The 27375-nt window shown below is 35.7% G+C and overlaps 1 protein-coding gene across 1 annotated transcript; it reads left to right on the top strand.

Annotated features, from left to right (window-relative positions):
• Positions 1–356: 356 nt before the first annotated feature.
• CPNE3 (copine 3) lies at positions 357–26708 on the top strand. The gene is made up of 16 exons (XM_068185553.1): positions 357–565; positions 7250–7389; positions 8046–8225; positions 9378–9452; positions 9911–9982; positions 10771–10854; positions 12445–12534; positions 15842–15940; positions 17079–17165; positions 17716–17775; positions 18750–18883; positions 19319–19373; positions 19475–19526; positions 20169–20302; positions 22284–22520; positions 23908–26708. Exons 2-16 carry the CDS (start codon positions 7258–7260, stop codon positions 24016–24018), a joined length of 1602 nt encoding a protein of 533 aa, XP_068041654.1. The 5' UTR covers positions 357–565; positions 7250–7257; the 3' UTR covers positions 24019–26708.
• The last annotated feature ends 667 nt before the right edge of the window (positions 26709–27375 follow it).

Here is a 27375-nt window from a genome sequence, read left to right as displayed (position 1 = left end):
TGAAATACCACTGGGCTACAGTAAAGTGCAGTTTTGTGATTGTTGGTTTCAAAATGTTACTGTTGATATTGAGATGTGCTGGACCACTGTGGAATACTGATTTAATGGACTTTTCTTTGTCATCCTTTAGCTGTGTAAGGATGCACAGGTAAGTTAGAGCATAAACAACATTGGGGGCTACTGATTTTGATCTACTTTAATCCACTGTCACCTTATTAAAAAAGAAAAGAATTTAATGAATAGGACAAAACCAGTAATTGAGTCTTTGTTCTTAAAATCTTAAAGGGCTTTTCATGCTGGACTTTTATAATATTTAGTATATATTATTCTCTAATAAAGGTTCTGGGTTACCCTGGAGTAATCCTTACAGTGCTTTCATGGACACATAAAACTGTTGGACAGGTTATTTATTTTAAGAGGAACTGTAGTTCCTCAAACCTCTTAATTTGATTGATCTATGGGAATAACAATTCTTGGTTTTAATTTCCTTTCCTTTTGCATTTTAGTGCTACTGTTGGTTGAAGGTTTAGCCTTTTGCTGAGAGGCCCTGAGGCAGATCTCTACGGTAGGTTACTGTAACTCATTTTTAAGAACTAGTATTTGTAACAGTGAAGAGGCAGAACATCCCTTGGAAAGAATTGTAGAAAGCATTTAAAGCATGTGTTCACCTGCATCTTGTTTCTGCAGTAAAGTACAGCAAGTTTTAGTGAGATAAAAGTTTTTTCTTTCTTTATGGGCAATGTTAATTCTGTAGTCAATCAGCCAGTGGCTCTACACAGAGCAATTGCAATGTGGAACAGACAAGTTAAGATACTATTCACATTGCATTGTTGATAGATGGTTTTACATGAAGTAATTGGTATAAAGATACTCTGATAAAGCATGTAAACATATATGCAAGGAACATGTATTCCTCTGATTTGCTGCTGTGTGCTTAAAATAATTGAATTTTGAAGTCAGGAGATCTGTATTTCTTAATTTTCTTGTTCAAGGCACAATATTACCTTTTATAGTTTAGTTCACTTGAAACATCATCTAAAATACTTTTATGTGAGGAAGATGCTAGGAAGAACTAAGCATTAAAGATGTGCCTAAAGGGCAAACACATATATACAGGATTGAAAAAAGACCAGCAGAAAGATATTTAGAAATAACTGTTTTGAAGTAATTTTGTGAGCAGGTGTACTAGAAGTCAAATTAATATTTTCTTTGCAGTGGATTAAAAAAAAATAAAATAGAATTCTGAACTTGTTCTTTGGCAGTGTAAGTTACTGATAGATTTGTATATATGGAAACAACCTGCAGATAGTTGTCTGACTTGTTATACCAGTGTGCTACCAATCCAAGAGTGTCATAAAGCTTGTATAAATAGATGATTCATTTCCCATACAGAAAACTATGCTTCCATTCTCGTGTATGCATATACATCAGATTTATTAAATATTAGCTTGTGTTTTTGATTGGTGTAAGCCCCAGTAAAATGAGTGGTGTAGTCATTAGGGTTTTATCAACCTAATCTTACTTGTTTAGTTCAGAATACTCTGATTCCTTCCTGCATGCTAAATAGTGAATATGAGAATCATAGAGTGATTTATGTTGAAAAAGATGTCCAAGATCATCAAGTCCAGCATCTGACCTATCACCATCTTGTGAACTAGACAATAGCAATAAGTGCCACAATGAGATGCTTCTTGAACATCTCTGAGAGTGGTGACACCACCACCTCACTGGGCATTCCATTCGAATGCTTATCAACACTTTCCATGAAGAAATTCTGCCTGATGTCCAACCTGAACTTCCCTTGGCACAGCTTGAGGTTATGTTCTTTTGTCCTGTCACTTGTTGCTTGGGAGGAGGCCAAGCCCCACCTGGCTACAGCCTCCTTTCAGGGAGTTGTACAGAGCAGTAAGGTCATCCCTGAGCCTCCTTTTCTTCAGGCTTAACATCCCCAGCTCCCTCAGCCATTCAGCATATCACTTATTCTTTAGACCCCTCACCAGCTCTGTTGCCCTTCTCTGGACATGCTCCAGCACCTCAATGCCCTTCCTGAAATAAGGAGGCCAGAAGTGGACACAGGATTTGAGGTGTGGCCTCACCAGTGCCCAATGCAGTGGGACAATCACAGCCCTTGTCCTGCTGGCCACTCTTGTTTTGCTCCAAGCCAGGATACCTTTGGACTTCTTGGCCATCTGGACACACACACTGTCTCATGTTCAGCCAGCTGTTAACCAGCACTCCCAAGTCCTTTTCCACTGAGCGGATTTTCAGCCAGTCATTCCCAAGCCTGTGGTGCTGCATGGGGTTATTGTGACCCAAGTGCAGGATGCAGTACTTGGCATTAGTGAACCACATACAACTGGCCTTGGCCCACTGATCCAGCCTGACCCCTCTGCACAGCCTTCCTACCCTCCAAAATAGATACAGCTATCACTCAGGAAGTGATAGCTGTATCACTACTAGTAGAAGATAAAGCTTACACTCGAGATTGTGGGTTATTCTTCAAATACAGAATGACTCAAGCTGTTTCTGGTACTTAGCTTGTCAGCTGGACAAGTTTTCCAGCTGTAGCGTGTGTAAACAAATTGAAAAGGGGAGTCAGAATTTTGATCTTGAGGTAGGATTTTTAGAGAAGCTGTGTTTTGGGGATTTTTTTCAATTTGAGTGATGAAATTAGGTTGTGAAACTGTCTTAGCTTTTGTAACCTTGTATGAAATGTCTGTTTCCTGTGAAGTGGTCTGTTTCCTTGAGAACTGAAGGGTTACCTTGAGATTTAAAATATATATATTTATATGCTTGTAGCCCAAGATCACTAGCAATTGTGTTGCTACTAGCCGTATCAGTGAGAAGGAGGATCCATTTGTCCTAATTTCATTGTCAGCTTCTTGCAGCAGATATGGCATTTTCTGCTTTTTTCAGTCTGGCACACAGCTGATGTAAAAAGCTTAGATATAACATTATGACAAGAAGATTAGCTGATCAGGAATAGACTTCATTTGCAAGTTTCTTGTGGCTGTTCTGTGTTGATTTGGGCCCTGAGATATCTAAAAATGATGAATTTTTGGTCTATTGCCATTAGCAGTTCACAGGAGCTAAGAAATGTTCAATGACAGCAATAATTTCCATCAGAACAGGTTTGAAACCTGTGACTAAAGACGGTGATGCCAAACCCACTTAAGTCTTTCTGTCTTTAAGTTGGGTATTTCTGCTTATCAGACTGGATGCACCCATACATGGGAACGTGTCATTGTAATGCTCTGCAAGGTTATCTGGGCAAGCCAATACTGTCCTCTGACATTGCAGCACAGTGAGGATTGCTACAGTCTAGCAATTCCCAACTGAACTGCTAGATCATTCTGATAATAGATCTGTTCCTTTCCAGGTAGAATGCCATGTTTGCAGTTTCTCTTGGAAAACAGACCATGACTCATTTGTTTGATGTCTACCACTTATCTTCATTAGGATCATCACTGGAGTTCAAAGAACATTCTGATCTTTAAAACTGCAAGACAAGACCAGTCCTTGACTTAGATTTTTGCTTTGATAATTACAGCTCAAGCAGAAAGACTTGACATATTCTTAGTTGACCTAATCATGCTTTTGAGCAGCCTAGACATGGGAGAGGATCCCTTATGACTGTATATCACTGCAGTTCAGATGTACGTTATATATAGTAATTTTCAGTCTTTTCCTGTCCAGATATACTTTTTAAAGCCTGGCTTCTGCAATTATAAAAGCTATTTCAATAAAAAGGATGACAGAGCTATCACCTGCACACATTCAGATGTGCTTTGCCTCCCTTTATGTTAACCTACCTGGAGGGCAGAAAAGCAAAGGTCTTAATTAAATATGATCAATGTGGAGCATAGCTACTTTAATAACACTAACTAATTAAACGACTAAATCTCTTGTTATGTGTTGTAACTTACTGGCAGTTGAGGCTTATCCTACCATATATAATATAATCTGTCCATTTTAAGTTATTCCAGAATTCCAAATGTATCTAGAATATTTTACATTTGGTTTGCCTACTAGATGTGTTGTAGAATGGTATTTCAAGAGGTAATGCACTAGTGCACGCATAATTTATTTTCACCATCCTAAAAATATGGCAGTTTGCCAGACTCTTACATCAAGTCCTCAAGAAGAGGTTGCTTGTTTACCTGGCAGTGACTGATCCTTGAGGATGTTTATCATCTTTAGAAACCCTACCATCCACCTCTCAAACCTTGGGAACTTTTCAGCTAACTGAAAAGCTAACTTTTCAGCTTTTAGACGTGAAGAGAATTGGGTGGAGCTGGCGTAATTCTTCCTTTCATGTATTTGGGATGATGAGGATTTTGTGCAGCATGAGCAGAACCCTAGCAGATAGTGCTGTTTGAAAGACTCCTGACTTCACACATGTGAAGCATCTGTGCCCTCTGCAAATTCTGTAAGGTGTGCACTGTAGTAAGAGAGATATCTCTTGTTTATTTACTAAGTTTCACTACCTTAAATACTGCTTTGGGTTGATAAGACATAACTTTTTCTTGCTAATAGGTATTTTACAAACTTTTAACATTTATAACGTTACTGGAAATCAGTATAACTATTTGCAGTAAAATGTATCAGTTTTATGGAGAAACACTTTTTTGAGTAAAATAGCAAAATTATTTCTGGAAATGTATTAGTATTATAGACCTCTTCAACCTATTATACAAATACAAATTCCTTATAATCTCAAAACTTAGAAAAATGCCTTGCATTATTTTTGTCTTGGATTTTTCAAAACTGGAAACGTTAAAAACTAAAGGACTGTCTTGTGATTTGTGAGGTTTTGCTCTTTATCTGGATTTTGAGTGTCGTCCACTTAAATGCATGTTCTTGTAACAAGTTGTCTTTTATCTAATATGGACACAGTTGTTGCATCTCAAATGAGCATTTGCATTTCAGGAAAGTGAATCAGCCTTTTTATTCTTCCCTTCTCTATGCTAAAGGATGTTTTTTGCACAGCACCTCTTTCTTAATCTGCTCTTTTCCTGCATTAGATACCTAGTGGGAGAGTTGGTGACATGGAGGAGGAGAGGAAGTAACAGAATTGATGTGTTCATGTGAGAAAGTACTTGAGATGCACAAGTGTGAGTACACACACAGACTGAGGAAAAAGCTGACCATATTTTTAGGTTGACTCGATCCTATCCATTTAGCAGTGATTTTGGAAATATTACCTTAACAGAAGAAATGGGTGCTTTCAAGGACTCTTAATAATGAGAAGTTTCAGATAAGTTGAAGCAAGAAAATTTTGACTGGTTTGAAAATGCATCTCAATTCAAATTTAAACTCTTTTGAGTTTCATGCAAACCCTTTCTACTTGCTGTTGCAGCATCAGTGGGAGTTAGAGCATCATTTTGTCAGCAGAGAGTTGTTTTTCTGAAAACTGTCATTAAGAAGTCATGTACTGGTCTGCACTGGATTCTCTGGGAAAGGCACTGACTGTTAATGAGCTTGGTCTGGCAGCCAGGAAAGCAATAGGGAATGGAAAATACCAGTATAAAAAGAGAACCAGGAAAAAAGGGGCAGACTGCTTTTAAGAGATATGGTTTCTAAGCCTAAAAACCATTGGTTTAAAAACTATTTTAGTTCCTAGACGTTCACTGTTTTCTCCTCAAGGACAATGAATTAAACCTTATGAAAGTCATGGGAACAAAAAGATACTCAAAGAAGAAATCATATTTAGGTGTTTGGGAGGTGCATGAGGATTTCTATGAATCTGACATTCTTCTAAAAATATGTGCATGGATGTTTGAGTGTTTCTTTTACAGATAATTTATATGTACTTCAGTCTATGAAAGGTTCATCACTGAGACAGCAAAATGAAGATGAGACAACATGTGAATTGTGCCCTAGTGGAATACAAGCAGTCCAAGGAAAATTCCCTCAGACCCCACAACATTTTCTTTCTCCTATTTTCAGTTTGTTCTTTGTCTTTTCCATGTTCCTTTTCCTTTTTGCCTCTAAAAGATCATTCCATTTCATGAAAAATCTTATGAATATATTGAAAGGAATAGAGTTGGGTTGGGTTAAGTACAATTTCATATTCAAATATGAATGCATATGTTGCTAGTCAGTTGACCAGATAGAAGCAGATGCCTTTCCTTCTGCCTTGTTCTCTTTGGTGTCTCATGCACTTTTAAGATAAATTAATCCAGAGGGATACTTGGTCTAGACTGTGGGTTTACTGGAGAGAAGGCAAACCTGAACTAAAGAGGCTTGGGAGCTTCCAGGGTGGGCTGCTTGTGGAAAGATTCGGAGGTTTTAGTCTTTGAGTCAAGGACGATTGTACTGTAAAGGTTTACTTCCCTATGAGTTCTTGGAAATTATCAACTCTATCCTTAAAGTGTAAAATTATGGAGATTTTATATATATATTTATATATAAAAATAATCTGGTGCTCAGACCTTCTTGGGCTTGCAAATGCATGTTATGCCAGTGTGGGATTCATAACTGATAACCAAGTTGTTTCTGTAGGTTTCTGATATCTGCTGGTCTCAGTGGACATTGTCCAGTGGACAATGATGGAGGTACTTAAAAAAGAAAATGTAAAGCTGCTTTCAGTTATTCTTTTTTTTTTTTAATAGATCTTCAGAAAGAACAGTTCCCCCAATTTCTCAGCTATTACTTGGCTTCAAAGTGTTTATCCTTATTATTAAAATTTGTAGATTTTCTTTTCAGATTTACTAAAGCAAGATAACCTGTTACCTGCTTAAATGGCTTTTCCAATTCTGTCATGGTTATGGTTTCAGCGTTTTGCTACAAAGGTTTGGTAGAGGAGTATGTAATACAATGTGTTTTTCTTGTTCATGGAATTATTAATAATACCTACATTATAAGATACTGGCATTCATATGGGCTTTTGGATTTCATTTAAAGCTTGTGAAGTTTTATTGTTAGCAATTCAAACCATTGTGCCTTCTTTGAGGTATATCCCATTTTTCATTTGGTTCCTTGGGCGTTCTCAGAAACCTGATCTTGTTTTTTATGTGCAGATTTTGAAATTAATTTTTATACCTGTGTGGAAAAAACAAGAGTGTGGCAGTAATAATGCTATAATGTTGGTACATCATAAATTGTAAAATTTGCATTTGTAACCTCAAATCATTACTTTTGACAAGCTAACACTTTTTGTGATCAGTTAGAGAGTTAATGCATTGTGACAATCCTATTGTTTGCTTTTTAGTCCACTTTAATGATGATTTCTTTTGCTGCTTTCTAGTGTAACAAATGGCGGCAGAGTGTGTGACAAAGGTGGAGCTGACTATTGCCTGCACCAATCTTTTGGATAAAGATGTTGGTTCCAAGTCAGACCCTCTGTGTGTGCTTCTCCAGAACACAAGTGGTCAGCAGTGGTATGAGGTACAACCTGATGCTTCTCACAAATCTGCTAAAAAAAATTCTGACTTGTTGGACCTTTTAAAATACTGGTTTCATTAAAATATTTTAATTTTGTACCAGCATTTTGAATGGTTTTTGTTAGATTATATCTCTAATAGTGTAGTAGGTTTGGATTTTTCCTTTAATTAAAAACAAAGCTATGTCAAACCACAACAAATAGTTACATGGGCAGCACATTAATAATCATTTGCTATTAAATATTTACAAGTGTCTGATTTTTAGCACTGTTCCCCAGCCATGTGTGGACCAACAGAAGTAGCCGTCTTAAGTGTCTAAATGTGCTTTTATAAATACAGTACTGCAAAACTAGGGTCTTATCCTGGATTTGACAATACAGGATTTTATGTTGGTCTTCCCTGTGCAGGGATAGGTACCACCTTAGAGGGAGTGATGAAAAATTGGTGAAGTATCCCTAGCTTAGAGCAGTGGGTTTTGAAATACCATGTGTATATATTATATAACATTTTGTAATATAACTTATATTTGATGAAAGGTTTATAGGAAGATACTTCTTTGTACTTTTAGAACTTTTGAGTATATTTAATAATAGGGTATTTGCTTTTCTTGCTTGTTTAGCTTGTGAAATACTGGATAAAGTGGTATCTTTCTAATTTCAGGTTGATCGCACAGAAAGAGTTAAGAATTCCTTGAACCCAAGATTTGCCAAGAAATTCTTAATTGATTATTATTTTGAGCTTGTTCAGAAACTTAAGTTTGGAATATATGACATTGATAACAAAACCTATGATCTGAGTGATGATGACTTCTTAGGAGAATTAGAATGTACGCTGGGACAGGTAAGCATGCAGATGATTTCCCTTAGAATTAAGTTACTGAAAATCATTAGCCACTTTTACCTTGAATTTATCACTATGTTCTTGTGTAGTTGGAGTACTCTTAAGTTGAATAGGATGCTCTTCATTTGTTTTTTCAAGCCTCAGTTCAGTGTATATGCATTTTATTTGCAAAAGGTCTTGAGATGATGCCCTGAAATGTGTTCTAGGATGGTGACTGTTGGATTGCTATCTAAAAGTAAGTGGGCTGTCAATGAGCACAAAGTTGTAGTAATTGCTGTTTATTTACTCTAATATCAAATTCCTATTTTTATGCTCCCATAAAAGAGAATCAGTGTAGAACAATGTATGAGTGCTCATAAGGGCCATGTTATCCTTGTAATCTGCTTTCCACTCAATGCAAGCAATGATCCTGGCTCTGCCAGCTGTAGATTTACTTCTATTTTCCACTCATTTTCTGCTATTGATGCCATCACAATTGGGCAGCTTCTTTTTAACTAATTCTTTTGAATAGATCCTTCAAAGGCACTTTTCAGAAGAGTTGTCTTTGGATTTTTCCTGCCCTATGTCTTTATCCTTATAGTGCTTTTAAAGAGACATTGTGACCTGAAATTCAGTGTCAATTAAAAATTAATGATTCTTTCTTAAGGTAAAGAAGGAGTAGACAAACTTCTGAGTAAGCATTGCCTGAATAGGGTAAAATAAAATAAGCTGGAAACTGTTCAGGGGAAGGCTGATGATTTTTTTGTGTGACAGATATTGTGTTTATAAATCTATTTGCTGAATCCATTTATGAAATATGCCTTGCATGCATTTTAAAGGTATGTATGGAGAATTTGAAGAACAATTTGAAATTGGAACCTAAGGTATTATATTTGTCCATGAATGTATGCCATGTTACTAGAAAACATTTCAATTCTTATTACTCCTGAACCTCTGCATATGTTCATCTGCATGTGTGTTTTAGAATTTTTGAGTGAATAAAGTATTACCTATATATTTATAGATGATTATGGCAAGTAAATGTAATGCTGTCATCGTCACAAAAAAGGAAAATTACTAAAATTAAAATACCTTGCTAACTCATTTAATTCCTTTGAAAATCTATTAAAAGTTGTGTTAATAATGCTTGATATTCAAATTTTGTCTTGGCAGATAGTTTCTAGCAGGACTCTAACAAAACCATTAGTACTTAAAAATGGCAAACCTGCTGGAAGAGGAAGCATTACGGTAAGAGAATTAAGAAATTAATGTCTTCAGAGTTCATCCTTAATTGTTTCTGGGTTTTATTTTTAGTTAATGGCTTTAGTTAGTGGCAGTGAGTCTATTCTATAGTGCTATAAAGCATATTTTTTTCATCCACTAATCTATCTTTGTCATTCAATAGTTGCCCGCCTTCTGTATTATAAGTCCCATTGCATACATCATTAGGGCATCCAATGGGCTGCTGTTCAGGGAATTTTTTTGTCAGTGCCATCATTTATGGTAAATAGATGGAATGGAATCGCAATGTCAAATCAAATTATTCCTCCCACCCTCCTCACCCCCCACCCCCCTTTCATTTTTTAATGCTTCATTTGTGAGAAAACATGCGGGCTTTTTTAATGGACATGTCGTAGGAATGCTGTGAATATGAGAAAAGTGCGTAGTTCCTGGATAAAAATTAAGTATTTTGTTTGCCTACCTAGATTACAGCAGAAGAAGTAAAGGATAACAGGGTGGTTGTATTGGAATTAGAAGCAAGGAAACTGGACAATAAGGTATTTAAGTGATTGCTGTTTCTTCTATAAAGTTGTAAATCAGAGTCTTGTCAAAGCAGGAAACATTTGAGTATTTATTCTCATTTTTGCTTATAAAATAAAATCCAGTAAGATTTTACTTACACTAAAAAAGAAATTGAAGTAAGATTGCTGCAGAGTAACTTCATTGACTGTTTCGAAGTGAATTGTAATGTATTTCTAAGTAAGATAAATGCATTTCAGGGGTAGTCTGTGAGCACCATGTTCCCATTTAAATGTAAATCCTTACATTTATTCATAAACAAAAGGGAGTTTTCGTATATCCATTGGTTTCAATAGCTGTATAAATGGTTGCCCATTGCCTCTGAAATAAATAGTGAAAAGTGTACGTGGTGTGTATGAATTTGTTATATTGACTATAAGGCTGGCTAGAGAGAGACTTTAAAAAATAAAATAAGAAAAATAGTAGAAAAATGTTTTTATTTTTACCTTTTGACTCCATAATACTTTTCCTTTTAACTGGATGAAATTCTTAGTTTCCTGTCTATCCACTGTAGTACTTATAGGTATAAGTATTTTTCTTGAACTGTTAGGTATCTGATATGTGGACATTTTTCTTCTAAATTGAAGGACATTGCCCACTTTATTTTCCTCTTTCACAGGTGGTAATATAATCAGATTTGCATTTCGTCATCTAAAGCTTTTGTTCCTGAATTTACTTTTTGTTAATCTAAGTGTGTGTTAACTGGAATTTAATGATATTCACACTACAGGCTGTTCTGAGATAATTGCATGTTATTTAAATACAGGATTTTTTTGGAAAGTCAGATCCTTATCTGGAATTCCACAAACAGACTGGAGATGGAAACTGGGTGATGGTTCACAGAACAGAGGTAGGATATTTTCAGTTAACGACAAAGAGGTTAATGTTATTTAATTTCCAGTGTGTCACAGCACTAGATATACAATGCCTTACAAAAAGAATTGACTGGCCTGGAGTTGATGTGCAGACTAGTTAGAAATTGCATCTTCTCTTCCACTGACTTTTCTGGGAAATCTGCCTTAATCTCTTTATGCTGAATGTGATACATGCCATTCTGTTTGGAAAGAAAACACTTTTATTTTTTCTCTAGGAGAGGGAAAAAATCTCTCCTCTAGGAGATTTCAGCAGTCTAGGAGAAAACAAATATTTTGCAGAAAAACCTTCATACTCACACAGACATTTGCTCAGTTCTATCAAGTGCTGGGGTAGGACTTCGGCATTCCTGACTCTGTTGTTCTTAGGAAAGTGTCACCTGGCTGTACTCTTTACTAGTGAAAGTAATGGTGCTAAATACTTGCATAGCAAGGGCAAGCCAAGGAGATTGCAGAGTGAGGGAAAACGTGCTTGAGCAGCAGCAGCCTTTCACCCAGGAGGAGGTGTAGGGGTCCTGTGACAGCAACTGACAGGCTAAGAATAGTTTCAAAATGTCTCACAGTAGTGGCAGCTCAGGGCCCCCATAGAGCTGAGGTGCTGTGCCCATAGGAAGCGGTGACTGTATTCATTTTGAAGTATGGATGTTGAAGAACTATAAATCCTTTTTTGTCATACTTAGAGTTTCTCTCATGAGATGGTTCTTCTGGTTAAGGTGCATCTTTTCTATGATGATTTCAGTCATAAACTTCTGTAATAAATCCAGAATTTATTGTTTCAGCCTAGAAATGTCTTTATGTTACAGGTTCAAAAATCCTCTTTTTTTCCCCAACTGCTGTTTTTATTGGTTTCATTTTCAAGAGAGATTTCTTTCTCAGCACTCCTACAGTGTTGAAAGTATTACTATTGTTAGGTGTTATCAATTAAGTAGTACATATTATGTGTATTTTCTTGTACTTTTGTAAGATCATTACTTGGTGTATCTGGTATATTTACAGATAACAGTTGACAAATTTTGAAGATCTTTCAGTATTATTTGTAGATAGTCCTTTAGTGTTCAGCTTGAGAGGCCTTTTATCCTCATGCACTGTTCTTACTTTACTACACTATTAATTTCTTGAGGGCATTATTTCCATAAAAGACATTTCATATATGAGAATAAATAATATGTGGGAGTGAACTGTAATCTCTGGAGTGCTGATGTATTCAGAAATTCCAATGTAATATTTTTCCACACATTTTTGGTAATGCATGCCTTTATATATGTGTGTATGTATCTTATTTCTGTAATGATAAATTTAATTTTTTGCAGTGCAGTAGCTGAAGGATAAAGTAGGTGATGGTGAAGTATAGCAAAATATGGTGCTTAAAGAGACCATCTCTTTTTGGACAATGGCATGTTAAGAGTAGTTTGATTTATATCACATGTATTAGGATTTGGAGTGCATTAGCATCAGCATTAGTCAATTGTTTTTTGCCTACAAAAGTCCTGGTATGAAGGTATGACCCATTATGATGACTGCTTTCTGCCCTTGTGAACAATGGTGTTCTGCCTTTTTTTTTCCAACAGGTTATTAAAAACAACCTGAATCCTGTTTGGAAGCCCTTTAAAATATCTCTCAATTCTCTGTGTTACAGTGACATGGATAAGTCAATCAAGGTAATGTATATTAAATGTGTGTATAAATTAATGCATTAGAAGGTAAAATATTTAAAAAGGGGAAGATGTGTTATTCTAGTTACTGTGGGTTTTTTGTTTCAAATGTAATTGTAAGTATTAAGTTTCTCATTTGAAAGGCACAGACACACACACGTGTTTTAGGGGAGAAAAGGAAACCACTGCACATTTGTAATGCATTGTGTGGTAGAAGTTGGTCTTTGAAAGTCTGGGAAACCAGTTGAACAAAGGTATCTTTGAAATGTCCAATGTAGTTTCTTATTTTTATTGTACAGTTCTAGCGTGGCATCAGCCAATACTGGTGGTAAAGATCCTGTGCAGTGAAAGAAGCATGTTAAAGGCTAGAATATGCTTTGTTCTATGTGATGGATCTTGTAATACTTTGTTACTGGTGCAACAGGTAAAATCAGTGACATTTTTAATATACTGCCTAATAAAATAAATTACACTTAATATACTAGCTAACAGATGTGGGTCAGATACAACCAGTTTTGGCAACTTTTTCTCTCCATATAAAACTGAATTTTCTGTCAGAAAGTTGACCAAACCTGTGAAGTAATAGTTCTACCCAGGGCTTTAATGTTTTCTATTTTCCAATTTTATCTTGAATAAATTGTGTTTAACTTCTGAATATTGTTCTTCAGGAATTCCCTTTAGGGGTGGAACTGAAGCTAAACAGCCAATCAAAATGCCATTTATAAGCTATTATGATCATGCTAGAAACCTGTTTTTTTTAGCATTTGAAAAAGAAACCTGAAAACCTGAATGCAGCAAACTGCTGTATTTGATGTTCCTCGTCTGGGAAGGAAAACTTAAGAGCATGATTTGCATGTGATGGGCATTAGTCATATGACTTGAGGCAGTCCTGGAAAATCCTTAACAGCCACGGGGATCTGAGAGTTACCAGCACCTGGATGGTTTTAAGTACACATTTATAGAGGAGACTAATGTACAACTTTACAAGCCCAGAACCTTCTTCCCTTACTGCTTCTATTTTTTTTTCCATCTCATTCCTTTCTGCTTCCCTTTTCCCCAAAACAGCTGTGATAGCTCTTACATCTCCATATACTATATTTCTCCTTTTCAGTAAACAGCCTACTAAAGCTATAGACCATTGTCTATAGCTAAATGTATCTCTGAACAGTTATTCTCAGCTCTGTCACCATTTTAATAAAGTCTGTTCTTTGAAATCTTACCTCAGAAGTGTAGGTTTATATCCAGAGGAAATAGTCTTGGAATAGTTATAGACTTGCAGACAGGCACTTTGATTATGCCTTAACTTAGAAATGCAGGACCTATCACTTCAAACATTAAAATGTAGGCAGGATTGTATTATGGAATGTTATTGAAGGATTAAACAATGCCTTTAACACTTTTATATGCACACGGTTGCATGTGTAATGGGCTCTTTGGCATAGTAAGTAAAACCAGCAATTTTTCTCTGAGTGGCTTTTCACCTCTTTAATGGCTTAGTTTGTGTATGCCCAGCATTGCACAAACCAAGTTGATCCTTTATCTTCTGGATTCATGGTTATGTTCCATGTGAGTGTGTTTGCAGTCAGTGAAGTTTTTCTGTGTCTCACATGTGAGCCTTTCATCTGGAGCAGGCATGCCTAATTCTGCTGGGAAAAATGTGTTAAATCACATTGTTCCCTACTGCTTTTGCATGTCTGTGAGGGCATATATGGAAAAGAAGGAAATGCCTCTCTCTTGTCTGAAATAAATACTAAAAATTGGCTTAAATGGGTCAAACATGGCAAGCAAAACAAATTTTTATGTCTTTGAAATAAAAAGGAAATACATCTACCAACTGTGCTAACAGGTATCAGAACTATTGGGTCAGGAAATATGTTCAGTTTTAAATTTCAGCTACTGAAGCACTTGACTGAGTATTTGATTGGCGTAATTTATGGCATTCAGAACAATTTACATAGCATCTGCCATGAACATAAATTAGTCTCTTGGTTCTTTGGCTGCTTGCATAATTTAAGGTGATGTTCAGTGCATGTGCATGCATTTTTTTATTTATTAGTGAATTCAAAATGTTGTGGTAGTGCAAACTGCAAGATAGAGGTATGTTCTGTGCAGTAGAACTCCCAATCTGCACATCATGTTTTGTACTTCAGTATTCCTGTTTGTTTTCAGAAACTTAATTTCTTTCAGAAGCTTGAGTGTATGTTGAAGTTGATTGTTTTGCTATTTTATTTCTAACTTAAATGCTCAAGTAATCAGATAAATTGATTCTTGAATATAAGGTACAATATTTTTAGACTTGAAAGATGGACATGCAAATAGCTGTTCAGCTTAAGCCATACATACTCTGAACGTTTCTCTTGAAGTTTGCATTTTGATTCCAAGTAATGTGGGATACCTATTTGACTCTTGATTTATTATTGTTTCTATTCATCATCATCATTATTAAATTATTTTAGTATGTTTTTATGTGGTTTGATTAAGTTAGCTATCATGTCTGTGTTGCTGAACTAAAATAAAATATCACAAGTGGATTAAATGAAAATAAGCTTTTACAGATAAATAACTATTTTTTAATACAGAAAGGCAGTTTGGTCATGTTTTCAAAGAGAAAAAAAAGTGGTTTTCACTCCTGCCTTCTTTGGTAGATTGGCCTGTTAAAAGAGTGCATTGATCAAATAATAAAGCTTGTCATTAAACTCTCACTATAGGAAAAGAGATTTTTAGTTGACATTCAGATCCATGAAGTGTAGTTCATAGTTTAACAGATCCACTGTATAAATTTGCTAATCTTAATAAGCAAAAAATCAGATATTTTTTCTAGCTTTAGGACTGAACCTTCGTACGCTTATGTGTTCTGTGTTATTTTGAGGATTAATGAAATAATATAAAAGTGTTGCTAAAACTCTTGTGATTTCTTACATAACTGATTTACTGAATTTTTAGCTGGATGCTCAGATTCATGAGGAATGTAAAAAACTCTACATTGTTTTCCTACTCTTCCCAACACCCCATCATTCTGAAAACATAGTTCAATATAATTGATGTTACTTGCTCATGTAAGACCTGACACTACTTAGTATTCTCATCTCTCCTTCACTTGAGTAGATTAAATTTGAAACTGAGTGTATTGGCTCCTACCCAATTTTAATCTGTTTTAAGTGCAACCCTATGCAGTTCTAAGACTTCAGTGTGAGAAAACCTCTGTGATATAAAAGATACAGTAATGTTTGGGATGTTCAAATTTCCCATTTCAGTGTTCATTGGTTTTGTAGGGCCATTTCTGTTACTAACACTAAGTAATGCTGCATTTTAGGTTGAGTGCTATGACTATGATAGTGATGGGTCTCATGATCTCATAGGAAGTTTTCAAACAACAATGTCAAAACTGAAGGAAGCATCTCGGTCGTCACCTGTAAGTGTTACACAATCTAAGCTGCCTGTGTGTTCTTGATAAGCTGTTTTATTCATATTTCAGCAAAACCTAGGTCACCTGGCCACAAGTGACCTCCAAGCTGGGCTAGGCTACACCTTGACATTGCTATTGTAGTTGAGGCTGAAATAGCATTTACATTGTACATCCATTTTCCTAGGATTAATGTCTTGGTTACCATTATTATTATTATTATGCATCTAAATGCCCCACCATCAGCACAAAAAATTTCACTAATAATAAAAATACAGAAATAAAAAAAAAGTGGATTGTCAAAAGACAGAATGCTGCACAAATTTAACTACAGTTAAAAGACCAAAGCTTGTAGTATTTTTTTTTCAAATATTATTTAATCATTTATTTTAAAATGTGGCACTTATTAACTATTATGTATGCTTCAGTGAATATGAGAAAATTCAGTATTTATGCCACTGCACAAAAATGCAGCTATGTTACATTAGGTGGCTTTTTTCTAAAGTGATATTACCCTTCCTGATCTTGTGAATTATAATAGTTTCGAAATCTTTTAATATGCAGGGTTTACATGTAGCAGACAAAAGTCGGCATAGCAAACATAACATAAAAGTGTTTGTTTTATGGATATCTATGTTATCAAGATGTTTTGCCATATTTTCCTTTAGTCCTGTAAAACATCCAGAACTATTTCTGCATTAAAAATACTGGGATCTATATACAAGAGTGCATGTTTGTACTTTCCTAATATTTTGAGTGTTGTATTTGTACTAAATAATAAAAATAATTCCAGCCACAGCTTCTGGAAACACTGATGCTTTGTTTGCATTGCTGTGTCTTTACCAAAAAAAAAAAAATTGTTAGCAGAATCCTCAGAGGGAGAATGGTATAGAATTTCTCTTTTTGAAATACAGTTGTCAAATCAAATGTGTTTGTAGACTTTTGGGCAAGAGAGGATTTCTGTCTTGAGAATGTATTTTTTTTTTCTTGCTGATATTGAGCAGACTGGGTTTAATTTTGCTGGATTATGAAATGAACTTAATTTTTAAGATAAGCCCAAAGTATCAGTCCTGAAATAAAGGATTATTAAAATTTTTGCATAAATGATATTATACTATTTTTGTTGGCTTTGTTTGCATTCATGCAGGTTGAATTTGAGTGCATCAATGAAAAGAAAAGACAGAAGAAAAAGAACTATAAAAACTCTGGCATTGTGTGCGTTAAGCATTGTGAGGTCAGTAATATATTCTGGTATGGTTCTGGTTTTAAGTGTTAAGGCATAACAACTCTCATTTAGTATATCTTCATCCTTAAACTGTAAGAAACTTTAAAATGTCTGAAAGTTCTAGACATAGTAAATATTTAAGGGACTCTGATTCATATAAAACAATCTGAATCACATACCTGTGTTCCCCGTCCCTTCACTTTCTCTTGAAGAGAAAGGTCATATTCCAGTTTAAGTAATTTCTGAACCACTGCATTTGCCTACTCACTGTTATATGGCAAAGTGAGAAACTCTGTCATAATGTGTTATTTTATAAATGAAAGTTATTTTGGAGCTGCTTTGGTGTCTGTCTGTAATTTTGTTAAAGGCCTGATTCTGATGCACTGACTGTATGGTGGCATATGTTGCAAATATCCTGGTTGCAGTGGGTGGGTGGGATAGCTCTAGGGCAAAACTATTGCTTTTAATGGGTAAAGACAATATATTTGAAACCTTACAATAATATTAGCTGGGTTTTTTTTTCCATTAAAAAAACACAATTTCTGTCTTCTATTTTTAGATCATTGTAGAATGCACATTCCTTGATTACATCATGGGTGGGTGTCAGCTGAATTTCACCGTAAGTTAAATAATTTATATGAATACTTTGAGTTTTGGAACAAATAGAAGTATAGAATTGATTGGCTGTGCGCTTTATTTGATTATTGTATTTTTTTTTCTTGTTGACTTAGTTTTTGTTTTGTAGCATGGAGTAGGAAGTTATTTTGCCAGAGTGCTTCTAGTTTGTTCAGAAAAAAATAGTATTTACTCTTGGCAAATGGTTCTGAACCTCTAGTTGTTTTCATTAGGAGCTAGCTAAGTTGTGCAGATGGTGATCAATGAGAAATTTACTATTCTTTTAAAGCAACACGCAGAGGTCATCATATGGGTTAGAACCCTTTAGTTATGTAATTTGTGAACCAAATACAGCACAAGTAACAGTAAGATGTCTTCACCTTAGTAACATGCTTCATCACCGAAGCAAAGAAGACTTATTGAAGTCAGAGAAAAAGCTCTCTAGGCTTCTGTGGAGGCTGACTAGTTGTACTTCTGAGAAGAAAGGTGTGTGTGTGTGTGGCAAGATACAGAATGAAATTAATTTACCAGATTTTGAAGAGCTGCTGTGAATAGTAACTGAAAGTCAACACAGTGAAAACCTGACAGCATGCCCAGAGAAGCCGTAGATGCCCCAACTCTGAAAGTGATCAAGGCCAAGTTGGAAGGGGCTTTCAACAACCTGGTCATGTGAAAGCTATACCTGCCCATGGCAGGGAGGTTGGAACTAGGTGATCTTTAAGGCCTCTTCTAAGCCAAACCATTCTGTGATTCAGATGAAAATAATTTCTGCCCTTCTGGAGAGATGCAGAGCTTTTGAGCGTTTTGTAGTGACATTATTTTGAGTGTTAATATTCCAAGGAACCTGCATCCAAGTACTGTTAGATTTGTAGATGTCCTGTTTACTACTTTTCCATGGTTTTCACTTCGGCTTTGCCAGAGATAAGAAGCATAATTTAACCTTTAGGAGCAATCAGATATAAATGCTGCATTTGACAGGTGGGGATAGACTTTACAGGCTCCAATGGAGACCCTCGCTCTCCGGACTCTCTGCATTACCTCAGCCCTAATGGAGTTAATGAATACCTAACAGCCATTTGGTCTGTCGGGATGGTCATTCAGGATTATGATACGTAAGTGTTAGATTTTTATTTGGATCCTTTTTTTAGATATGTGTAGGCACTTGCAGCTTTTTAAACCAGTGTTGAATATGCCTGCAGATATACTGGAATGAAACTTCTGAGCTAAGTTACAGAACTAAAAAATAATAATCACTGCATCATCATATAATTGCAAGTATAAGTTTGTGTTTACTTCAGACAAGCAGGGCTTTTCATAACTGATGAAAAGAGCAGCATTGATTTAAATATATGATTGCATTCTTGCCAGTTCAGTGTTAAAGACTAGTTTTGGTCCCAGAAAAAATTACAGTGGGGAACTTCCATTTAATTTTGCCTCTTAAATAGCATTTTTAATGATAAAAGCAGCACTGTTAACTAACCTTACTGAACTATGGCAGCTTTTAATGGAAGGCACTGACTTTGTTTTCTTTAAAATTGCTTCTTTAGAGATAAGATGTTTCCAGCCTTTGGATTTGGTGCACAAATTCCTCCTTCCTTTCAGGTAATGGAATGTGTAAATGCAGTACTTTAAACAGCTGAGTGCACTTGCTTCACGAGAAGATTGTATATGCAGTCCTAACTATGTTTTCTGTGTCTTCACAGGTATCTCATGAGTTCCCAATAAATTTTAACCCTTCAAACCCATTCTGTAATGGTAAGTCTGAGAAAGTAACATCAGACCTAGAGAGTAAAATGCCTAAGCTGAAGTCATAAAGACACTTGAAAAGTGAACTGAAGCATGTTGTTCTAATTAAATAATTAGTTCAGTCCTGTAGTAGGAAAAAATTTACAACCAATTTCTTACTTAGGAGAAATAGCATTTCATCTGTCTTCTGTAATGGTTTGTTAAAGATGTGGTTTAAACAGCCAGGGCACAGGGCTAGGAAGAGTTCTATAGTGTTGTCAAGACACTTCATGCTACTTCACTGCTGGTGTGGAGTTCTCTGGTTTGAGTGTGGTGGTGCTAATGCCTGTTCAACATGGCCTTTCTGATCAGACTACCAACCACCACAAGCTGCCAGGTGAAGAGAACTACTGTAGTTCAGTTTCACACCCATGAGCATAGAGCATTTGGCCTTTCTGTTCACACAAGGCAAATCATGTTATGTATGTGCCTTAAGCATTGGTCAAACTGAAAGCTTCCATTGCTCATGAATATTTTTTTTCCACCATGGTTAGTTTTAAATCTTTGCATTCTCACCTCAAGTAACTGATTTATACAGCTTTAGGGAAATAGGGTGCTTCAAAATAGCCTAAATCTAATGTTAAAAAAAAAAAAAATCTGTCTGTTCTGTAGGGATCCAAGGCATTGTTGACGCATATCGAGCCTGTCTTCCTCAAGTGAAGTTATATGGGCCAACAAATTTTTCTCCAATTATAAATCATGTGGCAAGATTTGCTGCTGCAGCTACTCAGCAGCAAACAGCATCTGTAAGTTCTTTATGGTACTCTCTGTGTTTCTCTACTTTTTTATTTTCCTTCTTGTTTATACATACTTTTTTGCTCATTTTAACTTGTAAGTGTATTCATTTGACAGGTGGCCCTTTGCCTTGTGAATAAATGTTTGTTACTCTTAAAACAAGAGAAAAACTAGTTGTTTTTTGCAGATTGTACATAACAGTCCTCTTCATCAATTAACTAAATAAACTCTTCAGATTTGAAACAGAAACTTGAAAGTACACAACACCTTTATGGTATCTTCTGTTGAAAGCTCTTGCAGTGCTATACAGTTGCTAAAGTCTAATTTAGGTCTTTAAGAGAATGATTTAACCTCAGCTGGGAAAAAAAAAAAATCAACTAACCCTTCTTCCACATCAGATAGCTGGGAGAGAGGATTAGCTAAGGTAGTGAAGAAGTGGATGGTATAGCTCCTGACCCTAGGTACCAACACAGATAATTAACTGTACTATAAAGGTTTAGGTGCTGTATGGGCTGTGCCCTCCTGTGTATTAAAATTTTATACATGAGTTGTTGACCATATTAAAAATAGAAATTCTGAAGACCAGGTCTTTAGTATTTAGTCATGTCGATAATGCATGGAAGTTCAGAAAATCCTAAGTCACTGATGACAGCAAATACTGGTGTATTTGATGTCATGTAAAATCAGAAAATAAAAACTATTTTTGCATGTAAATATATCTGTAAAAACCGATTTGAAAAAGAGCTATGGATTTTCGTATGCCGTGAGGCTGGTAAGGTTTTGCCTTGGTAGTCTTTCACTACTAGCTATAAAAAAAATATGTATGTATGTCTATATCTTTTATTTCATGTAGTATGCCTAGCAAGCGATTTATTTTTCCTGCCTGAAAAGATGTATTGAAGACAATTTGCTACCTTGACATTTAATAGATATCATAGTCATTTTGGGTTGGCTTTTGATTCTGATGCTGTTTTTTTTCCAGTATGGAGGAAGTATGAGAAGAGAGAAATAAATCTGGTGTGGTGTGCTATCCTACTGCAGTTGCTCATAGCTTTCTATGGTCATAACTGCTTTATAGATGTTCTTGCTGGAGTGGGGGAACAGACTAGCAGAAAGCAGGGAAAAAAGGTGGTACCTAAACAGACAAGAAAAGGGAAGAAAAGTTATTTGAAGGCAGATAAAGGCAGATGGGAAATAAAGTAGTGTAGAGAGACTTCTAAGAATACTGGGAGTATTTTTGAGACTTGAATTTATGCTATTCAGTAATCATCTGAAATGAAGTGAGGGAAGACTGGAAATTCAAAAAATGTTTGACAATTTCCAGACTTGGTACTTCTAGCTCATTTTTGCTGCTTCAATCCAGAACAGAAACTAAGATGCCAACTTTTAGAAGCCCCAACAGAATAGTTGGTTACTACTTAGGTAGTACTTAATTAAGTTACTGATGTACTACAAAGTAGTCTCAGACACCTTGGTAATTAACTTCATGAAGCAGCTAGGAAACATGATTAAAGGAATTTGAAAAGGGCTGTGTGTTTCAACACTAAAAGGTGTGATTTTGGATTTTCCGGATACAGTGAATGAAATAAAGGGTAGTGTTTCATAAAGGTATTGATAGACCAGAAAGGAAAAAAATACAAGTTTTAAAGGTGTTACCTTTCCAAAACCTCAGTAAACTGCCTTCTATCCCAGAACAAATAATGGGAAAATAGGTTAACTGTTGGTTTGGGGATTTTGGAGGAAAGAAGGGTGATACTACTGAAGCTGTTTAATGATGACTTATTTTAAAAGATTCTGTTGTCCTTGCAAGCTTTTACAGACTGTACAGATGAAGCCTGACTACAAATTAGATGTTTGATTGTAAAATTCAGTGAGCACACTGAACATGCCAAAGTGACAACACTGTGTAGTCTGTATGCAGGTTTTTCTAAGTGTACATGGCTAAATGTTTGCTATTTCTTTGTCATAACACAGTGTTTATTGATTTGACAGCAATACTTTATACTTCTGATCATAACGGATGGTGTGATAACAGACCTTGATCAAACTCGAACTGCCATAGTTAATGCTTCAAAGTTGCCCATGTCCATTATCATTGTTGGTGTGGGAGGAGCGGACTTCGATGCCATGGAGTTTCTTGATGGTGACGATGGAGTTCTTAGGTCCTCGTCAGGAGAACCAGCTGTCAGAGACATTGTTCAATTTGTGCCATTCAGGAAGTTCCAAAATGTAAGTAATCTTACTGATATGCTTAATAAATATTTTAGAGGTATGCTGGGCTTGCTAGGATGTCCTATGTCTAGTCCTAAGCTTTTGTGTGGTATATCCAATATGTACTCTTAAGACAAGTCTTTATCAAATGCTAAAAAAAAAAAACCCAAATCCCTCAGTTTCTAGTTCCAGCACTGCATTTCTGGCTAGTTGCTGCAGCTGAATGACCTTTGTAAAACTCTCTCAGACTTGATTAAACAAATGGATGGGGGTTTTATTTGTGGGGAAAACCTTACTATGGCTTTTTTCATATGGCAGTTTTTCTTTTTATTGTGGATGCCCATTTATGAATGTGGATTAGTCTCATGATTTAGTGCAGTATTAAAATTCAAGGCTAAGTTATAATCAGGGTAGTCAAAATTAGTAGAAACTCTGTGTGCCCAAAGTAGAGGTGATAGTTTTCATTTTCATAAAAGTAAATACAAAAAAAAAGGTAATGAAAGAATTAAATCCTGATATTTTTAAATTTCTGTAAAATACAATAAAGTATGTGTAGGCTAATGGAAGTCAATTTTTAAGCATCATAATGTTGAAAAGTGTTGACTTAAAAAAAAAAAACAAAATTTTGTCAGGATAGGCAAATAAGATCAATATTTTTATTTCCATCCTAATATATTCTGTTTCATATCTTAGTATTAACTTGTTAATAATACTCCTTACAACTTCTTATTTTGCTTTTATATTTTTACTTTTCATAAAAATTCTTTGTTTAATCTCAGAGTAACTCAGGCAAACTGAAATGAGAGAGCAAAATCAATACAGAATATGCTTATCAGGTAATGCACTTGGATGTAGATTAACTAGGGTTAATGCTCAGTTTAAGATTATTCAAATGCTTTTCAGTTTCTAGAAAAAGAGTTTTTTTGGGGTTTTTTCTGGATATTTAGTCTTACAGTAAAAACAGTATCTACAGAAGAGCTGCTCCGTAGAAATACTGTTATGGTGGATGAGATTTGGTGCAAAAGATTGCATATGATTTAGACAAATCCCTGAAGGGTCATCTTAAGCAGATAGTAGAAGTATGCTTACGGGGCTAAAATTTGATATCTGCACTATGTATTTCATATGACAAAAGGTGTCTACAGACATGGCAGCCCTTTGTGCACTCATCTCTTGGTACTTCAGTGGCACCAGACAGCCATCTGATTCATGGTAACAGGAATAAGAAGGTAAAGCTGGCAGGGAAGCTTCCATCTCTCTGTCACACAAGGGCACTGTGTAAAGTCCTCTGTAAAATTTTTTGTCAGACTTTAATTTGACCTTCTAGAGGAGGTTCTTATTACTTGCCTTAGAATCTTCATTAGCATTTGATGGAAACTGAATCTTGGTGTTCCTTTTTTATAAGTCTCCCAAAGAAGCTCTGGCTCAGTGTGTCCTGGCAGAAGTCCCTCAGCAAGTGGTGAACTACTTCAGCACCTACAAACTTCAGCCTCCTAAGAATCCTGCTTCAAAATGAATGGGCTGAGCAGAGGAAAGACTTTGTCTTGCTTTACTTGCTGTATCTACAGACTTTGGTTCTCAATATACTTCTGTATACATGTACACATGCCTCTGTATCATAATGTCTGTTAGCTTTTGCCTACAAATCACTTTGCCAAGTGTGCCTTTTAAGGGCCAAAATTGTAATGGTGTTTAGGTTTGATGTTGATTTGAGAAATAGTGCTTATATGGATGCATTTGATTTGTAAAAATGTAGAAAAGAGAGTCTCTATTAAGCAACCATAACAAAAGTTTGATAGAGGTGTTTCATATTCAGACAAATGCCGCAGAGTGTAAAGGCCCTCCTTGCACAGCTGCTTCTTGTTTGCCACTTCAGTGCCTTTGGGCAATGCCTGGGATTCAGGGCTGTGTGAACATAAGCCAAAGAAGTCATTAAAGTATATATTCTTTTATAGTATGCCTTCTCATAAGGTAGTATGGGAATAACTTAGGTGAATCAAGGTAAACCTCTGACATCTCAGAATAGTGCTACAGGCCTATGAGGCTACTACTGTAAAGGCTATAAGATGTGTTCCAATGTGCAGTGTAGTGGAAAATGGAAATTCCAGATTTGTTTTGGTAGGGGTTTTGTTTTGGGGTTCCATCCCCCTCCCATAAAGCAGTCATGACTATTGATCTTTAAAGGGCTTTTTATGAAGTAGGAATTTGATTTTTAGTTTAAATGTTTTCTCTGATTTTGAACTGGATATTTTGAGGTAAAGTAAGTTCTTCAAATTTCTACTTGTATTTACTTTTGTCATATTTTGAATCTTGCTGCTTTTCCAGGAGACCACTAATAAAAAGTACCTGCAGAAAAAGCTATATTCCCTCCCTCTATTCTCTCCCTTTAGGAAGACATAAGAAAGTCAAGTCTCTCAAGCCCTAATTCTATAATCATACTCCATTTCTTTGGGGCAAAAAAATTCTGATTTATCTACTTGGGTTGAGTTTTCCCTTCACCTTTTATACCAAGTGTAAATCATGTTTGCTTAGTGGACAAATGAAGGTTTCTTGACCCCCAGCTGCATACTGCTTGCTGAGGATCTCTTCCAATCCTGTCACTGTGTGTAACTTAAGTGGATGGAAAGGTCACATTTATCACTTCTGAAATGCCAATCTTGAACATTAATTTTGCAGTTTCACCTTTGAAGTGGTTTAGAGTTAGACATCCAACTTATTTCATGTGAATGATCTGGCTGTAGTATATAAGAACAGAATGGGCTAATGCTAAATTTAGCAACTTGGGCACTCAAGGCTTCACCAGGTCATAGTGTGTTTGACTTTCTGTTACTGGAGCTGCTTAGTGTGCTTTTGGTGGTGGTTATTTTTTTTTTTTTTTTTTTTTTTTTTTACATGTGTAATCCTGTTGAAGTCTAAATTCACATAAATGTTGATGGATGAAGGATGTATCTATTGAGATTATCTTACACAAGACATACCAAATGCTTTGTAGACAGTTGACAATTATCAATCAATCATAAATGGATATATTATCTCCACTCCATTTTTCTTGGTGGAAGGGGATCCTAAATACTATCAAGTAGTGGAATATTAAGGAAGGCAGTTTGTTTCATGTTAAGCCAAGCTCTTTCTTTTTTAAAAATGTAATTCATATATTTATGTAAAAAAAATCTGTAATCTTTTTATCAATGTAGTGAAAAATCTGTTACTACTTTATGTATAAATTGCAATGATGTGTCATATCAGATATGCAACTCAAAATACTGAGATCAAGGAAACTCCTATAATAAACCTAAATAACACTGCTTCAAATTGAGAGTGTATGATTTTGGAAGAGTAAGCTGTTTCACAGCTACCTGCTTCATGTACAGAGAGAACTGGATGCACTATTAACGCTTTGTCTGCATTAATTGTAATGGATGAATGCTACTGATAGGAGTACAGATTACTACTGAAGTTCCTCTGAGCTGTCTGCCAAAAATATAATGCTGCACCTGCATTGTGCGTTACCAATTCTGTTTAAGTTGCCATAGAAGTGCATTTAAATATGTTAGTATGTATTATTATACTAAGTATCTGCTGCATGTAAAAGAAAACCATTGTTTTGTCTGTATTCTATGCATTAATTCTGAATTCCTACAGTAGAGGTTTCATTATCTTTTATTAGAGATTTGCTCCCATGTTCCTCAAGTTTAGGGAGTTAAATAACATATCAACGACACCCAATTCTCAATGTGCCCTATTCTTTGTAAAATAAATGTGTCAGACAGGACCGTGGCAAGAACTGTATAACAGAGGTGTACAGCTGATGCCTGTTGAAAACTTTCAGGGTAGGCTGAAGTGATACTCTGAGTTAAGAAATGCAGCAGATTGTGAGTCAAGGGGAAGGGGAGTTACTGTGCTGTTTTGCCATTTGTTATTTTTACGTGTAAAAAATGCACTAATAGCTTGCGGGTGACAAAGCAAAATACTGTCCAAGTTTTGTAAAGTGAATGTGTTCGTAGGTCACTGGCACCACCTTGTGATAAAAGTGATGTATGGCAGTCTTTGTCATCAGATGCTTTTTGCTGTGTATTGGTCATAATATATACATAGGTACAGCAGAGAGCTCACCTGTAACCAGAATTTTTTACTTTTATATGTATTTCAGTTCTGACGAAGTTAACTGATTTACAGTATCTGTGCATTAAAATGATTATTTCAGTATACTGTTTTGTGGTGCTTTTGTATTCAGCTTATCCTGTGTAATGCTAAATGCTGCTTTTATGATTCCTATGGTGAGTATGCCACAGATTTATAACAAGTATAAGAGGGAGAGGGAAAATGCCTTTCCACTCAGTGGTAATGACTCTGCAGTTTATTCTTCATAAAGTGTCTTAAACAGGCTTCTAGCAAGAAGATATTCTGAAATTGGAGAGTTATAACTGTGACTGTTTCATGCTCTGTGCCACATTAGAGTTCTCCCATGTATACAGTTATTATCAGGTTTTCCAAAAATTTTTTTCCCAGAACAGTCTCTACATTTTAGTTAGAGAGGCATAGAGAGATGGTTACTTGTCATTTTCAAATACATTGTCCTACTCTACCCTCCAGCTTCTTTACATTCAAGTGTAGTCAAGTCTGAGGGACTCAATTAGGACACTAAGATGCAGGAGACAGTGTTGCAGTGGAATGTGATGCCACACAGAGACAGCTGTCATACTGGAAACTGCATCTTCTGAGTGCACCAGAGTAGTTAATTCTGCTTCTTCACTAGTCAAGAATCTACAAGGTAGAATTAGCTCCTGAAAGAATTTATTGCATCTTACATCTTGTAAGATGTAATAAATAAGCACCTTTCTCGTAACATTCTGTCTGGTGAAAACCATACAAA

The sequence above is a fragment of the Anomalospiza imberbis genome, chromosome 1 (genome assembly GCF_031753505.1).
Source record: "Anomalospiza imberbis isolate Cuckoo-Finch-1a 21T00152 chromosome 1, ASM3175350v1, whole genome shotgun sequence".
In the NCBI taxonomy this organism is placed as follows: domain Eukaryota; kingdom Metazoa; phylum Chordata; class Aves; order Passeriformes; family Viduidae; genus Anomalospiza; species Anomalospiza imberbis.
This window is presented reverse-complemented; position numbering and strand designations above follow the sequence as displayed.

What these genes read in the sequence shown, in the direction of transcription:
- CPNE3 (XM_068185553.1), top strand. Translation starts at nt 7,258, where the DNA reads ATGGCGGCAGAGTGTGTGACAAAGGTGGAGCTGACTATTGCCTGCACC. An exon ending in AAGCATCTCGGTCGTCACCT is followed by an intron (nt 15,941 to 17,078) that starts GTAAGTGTTACA and finishes GCATTCATGCAG; the next exon opens with GTTGAATTTGAGTGCATCAA. An exon ending in CATTCAGGAAGTTCCAAAAT is followed by an intron (nt 22,521 to 23,907) that starts GTAAGTAATCTT and finishes CTTTTTTATAAG; the next exon opens with TCTCCCAAAGAAGCTCTGGC.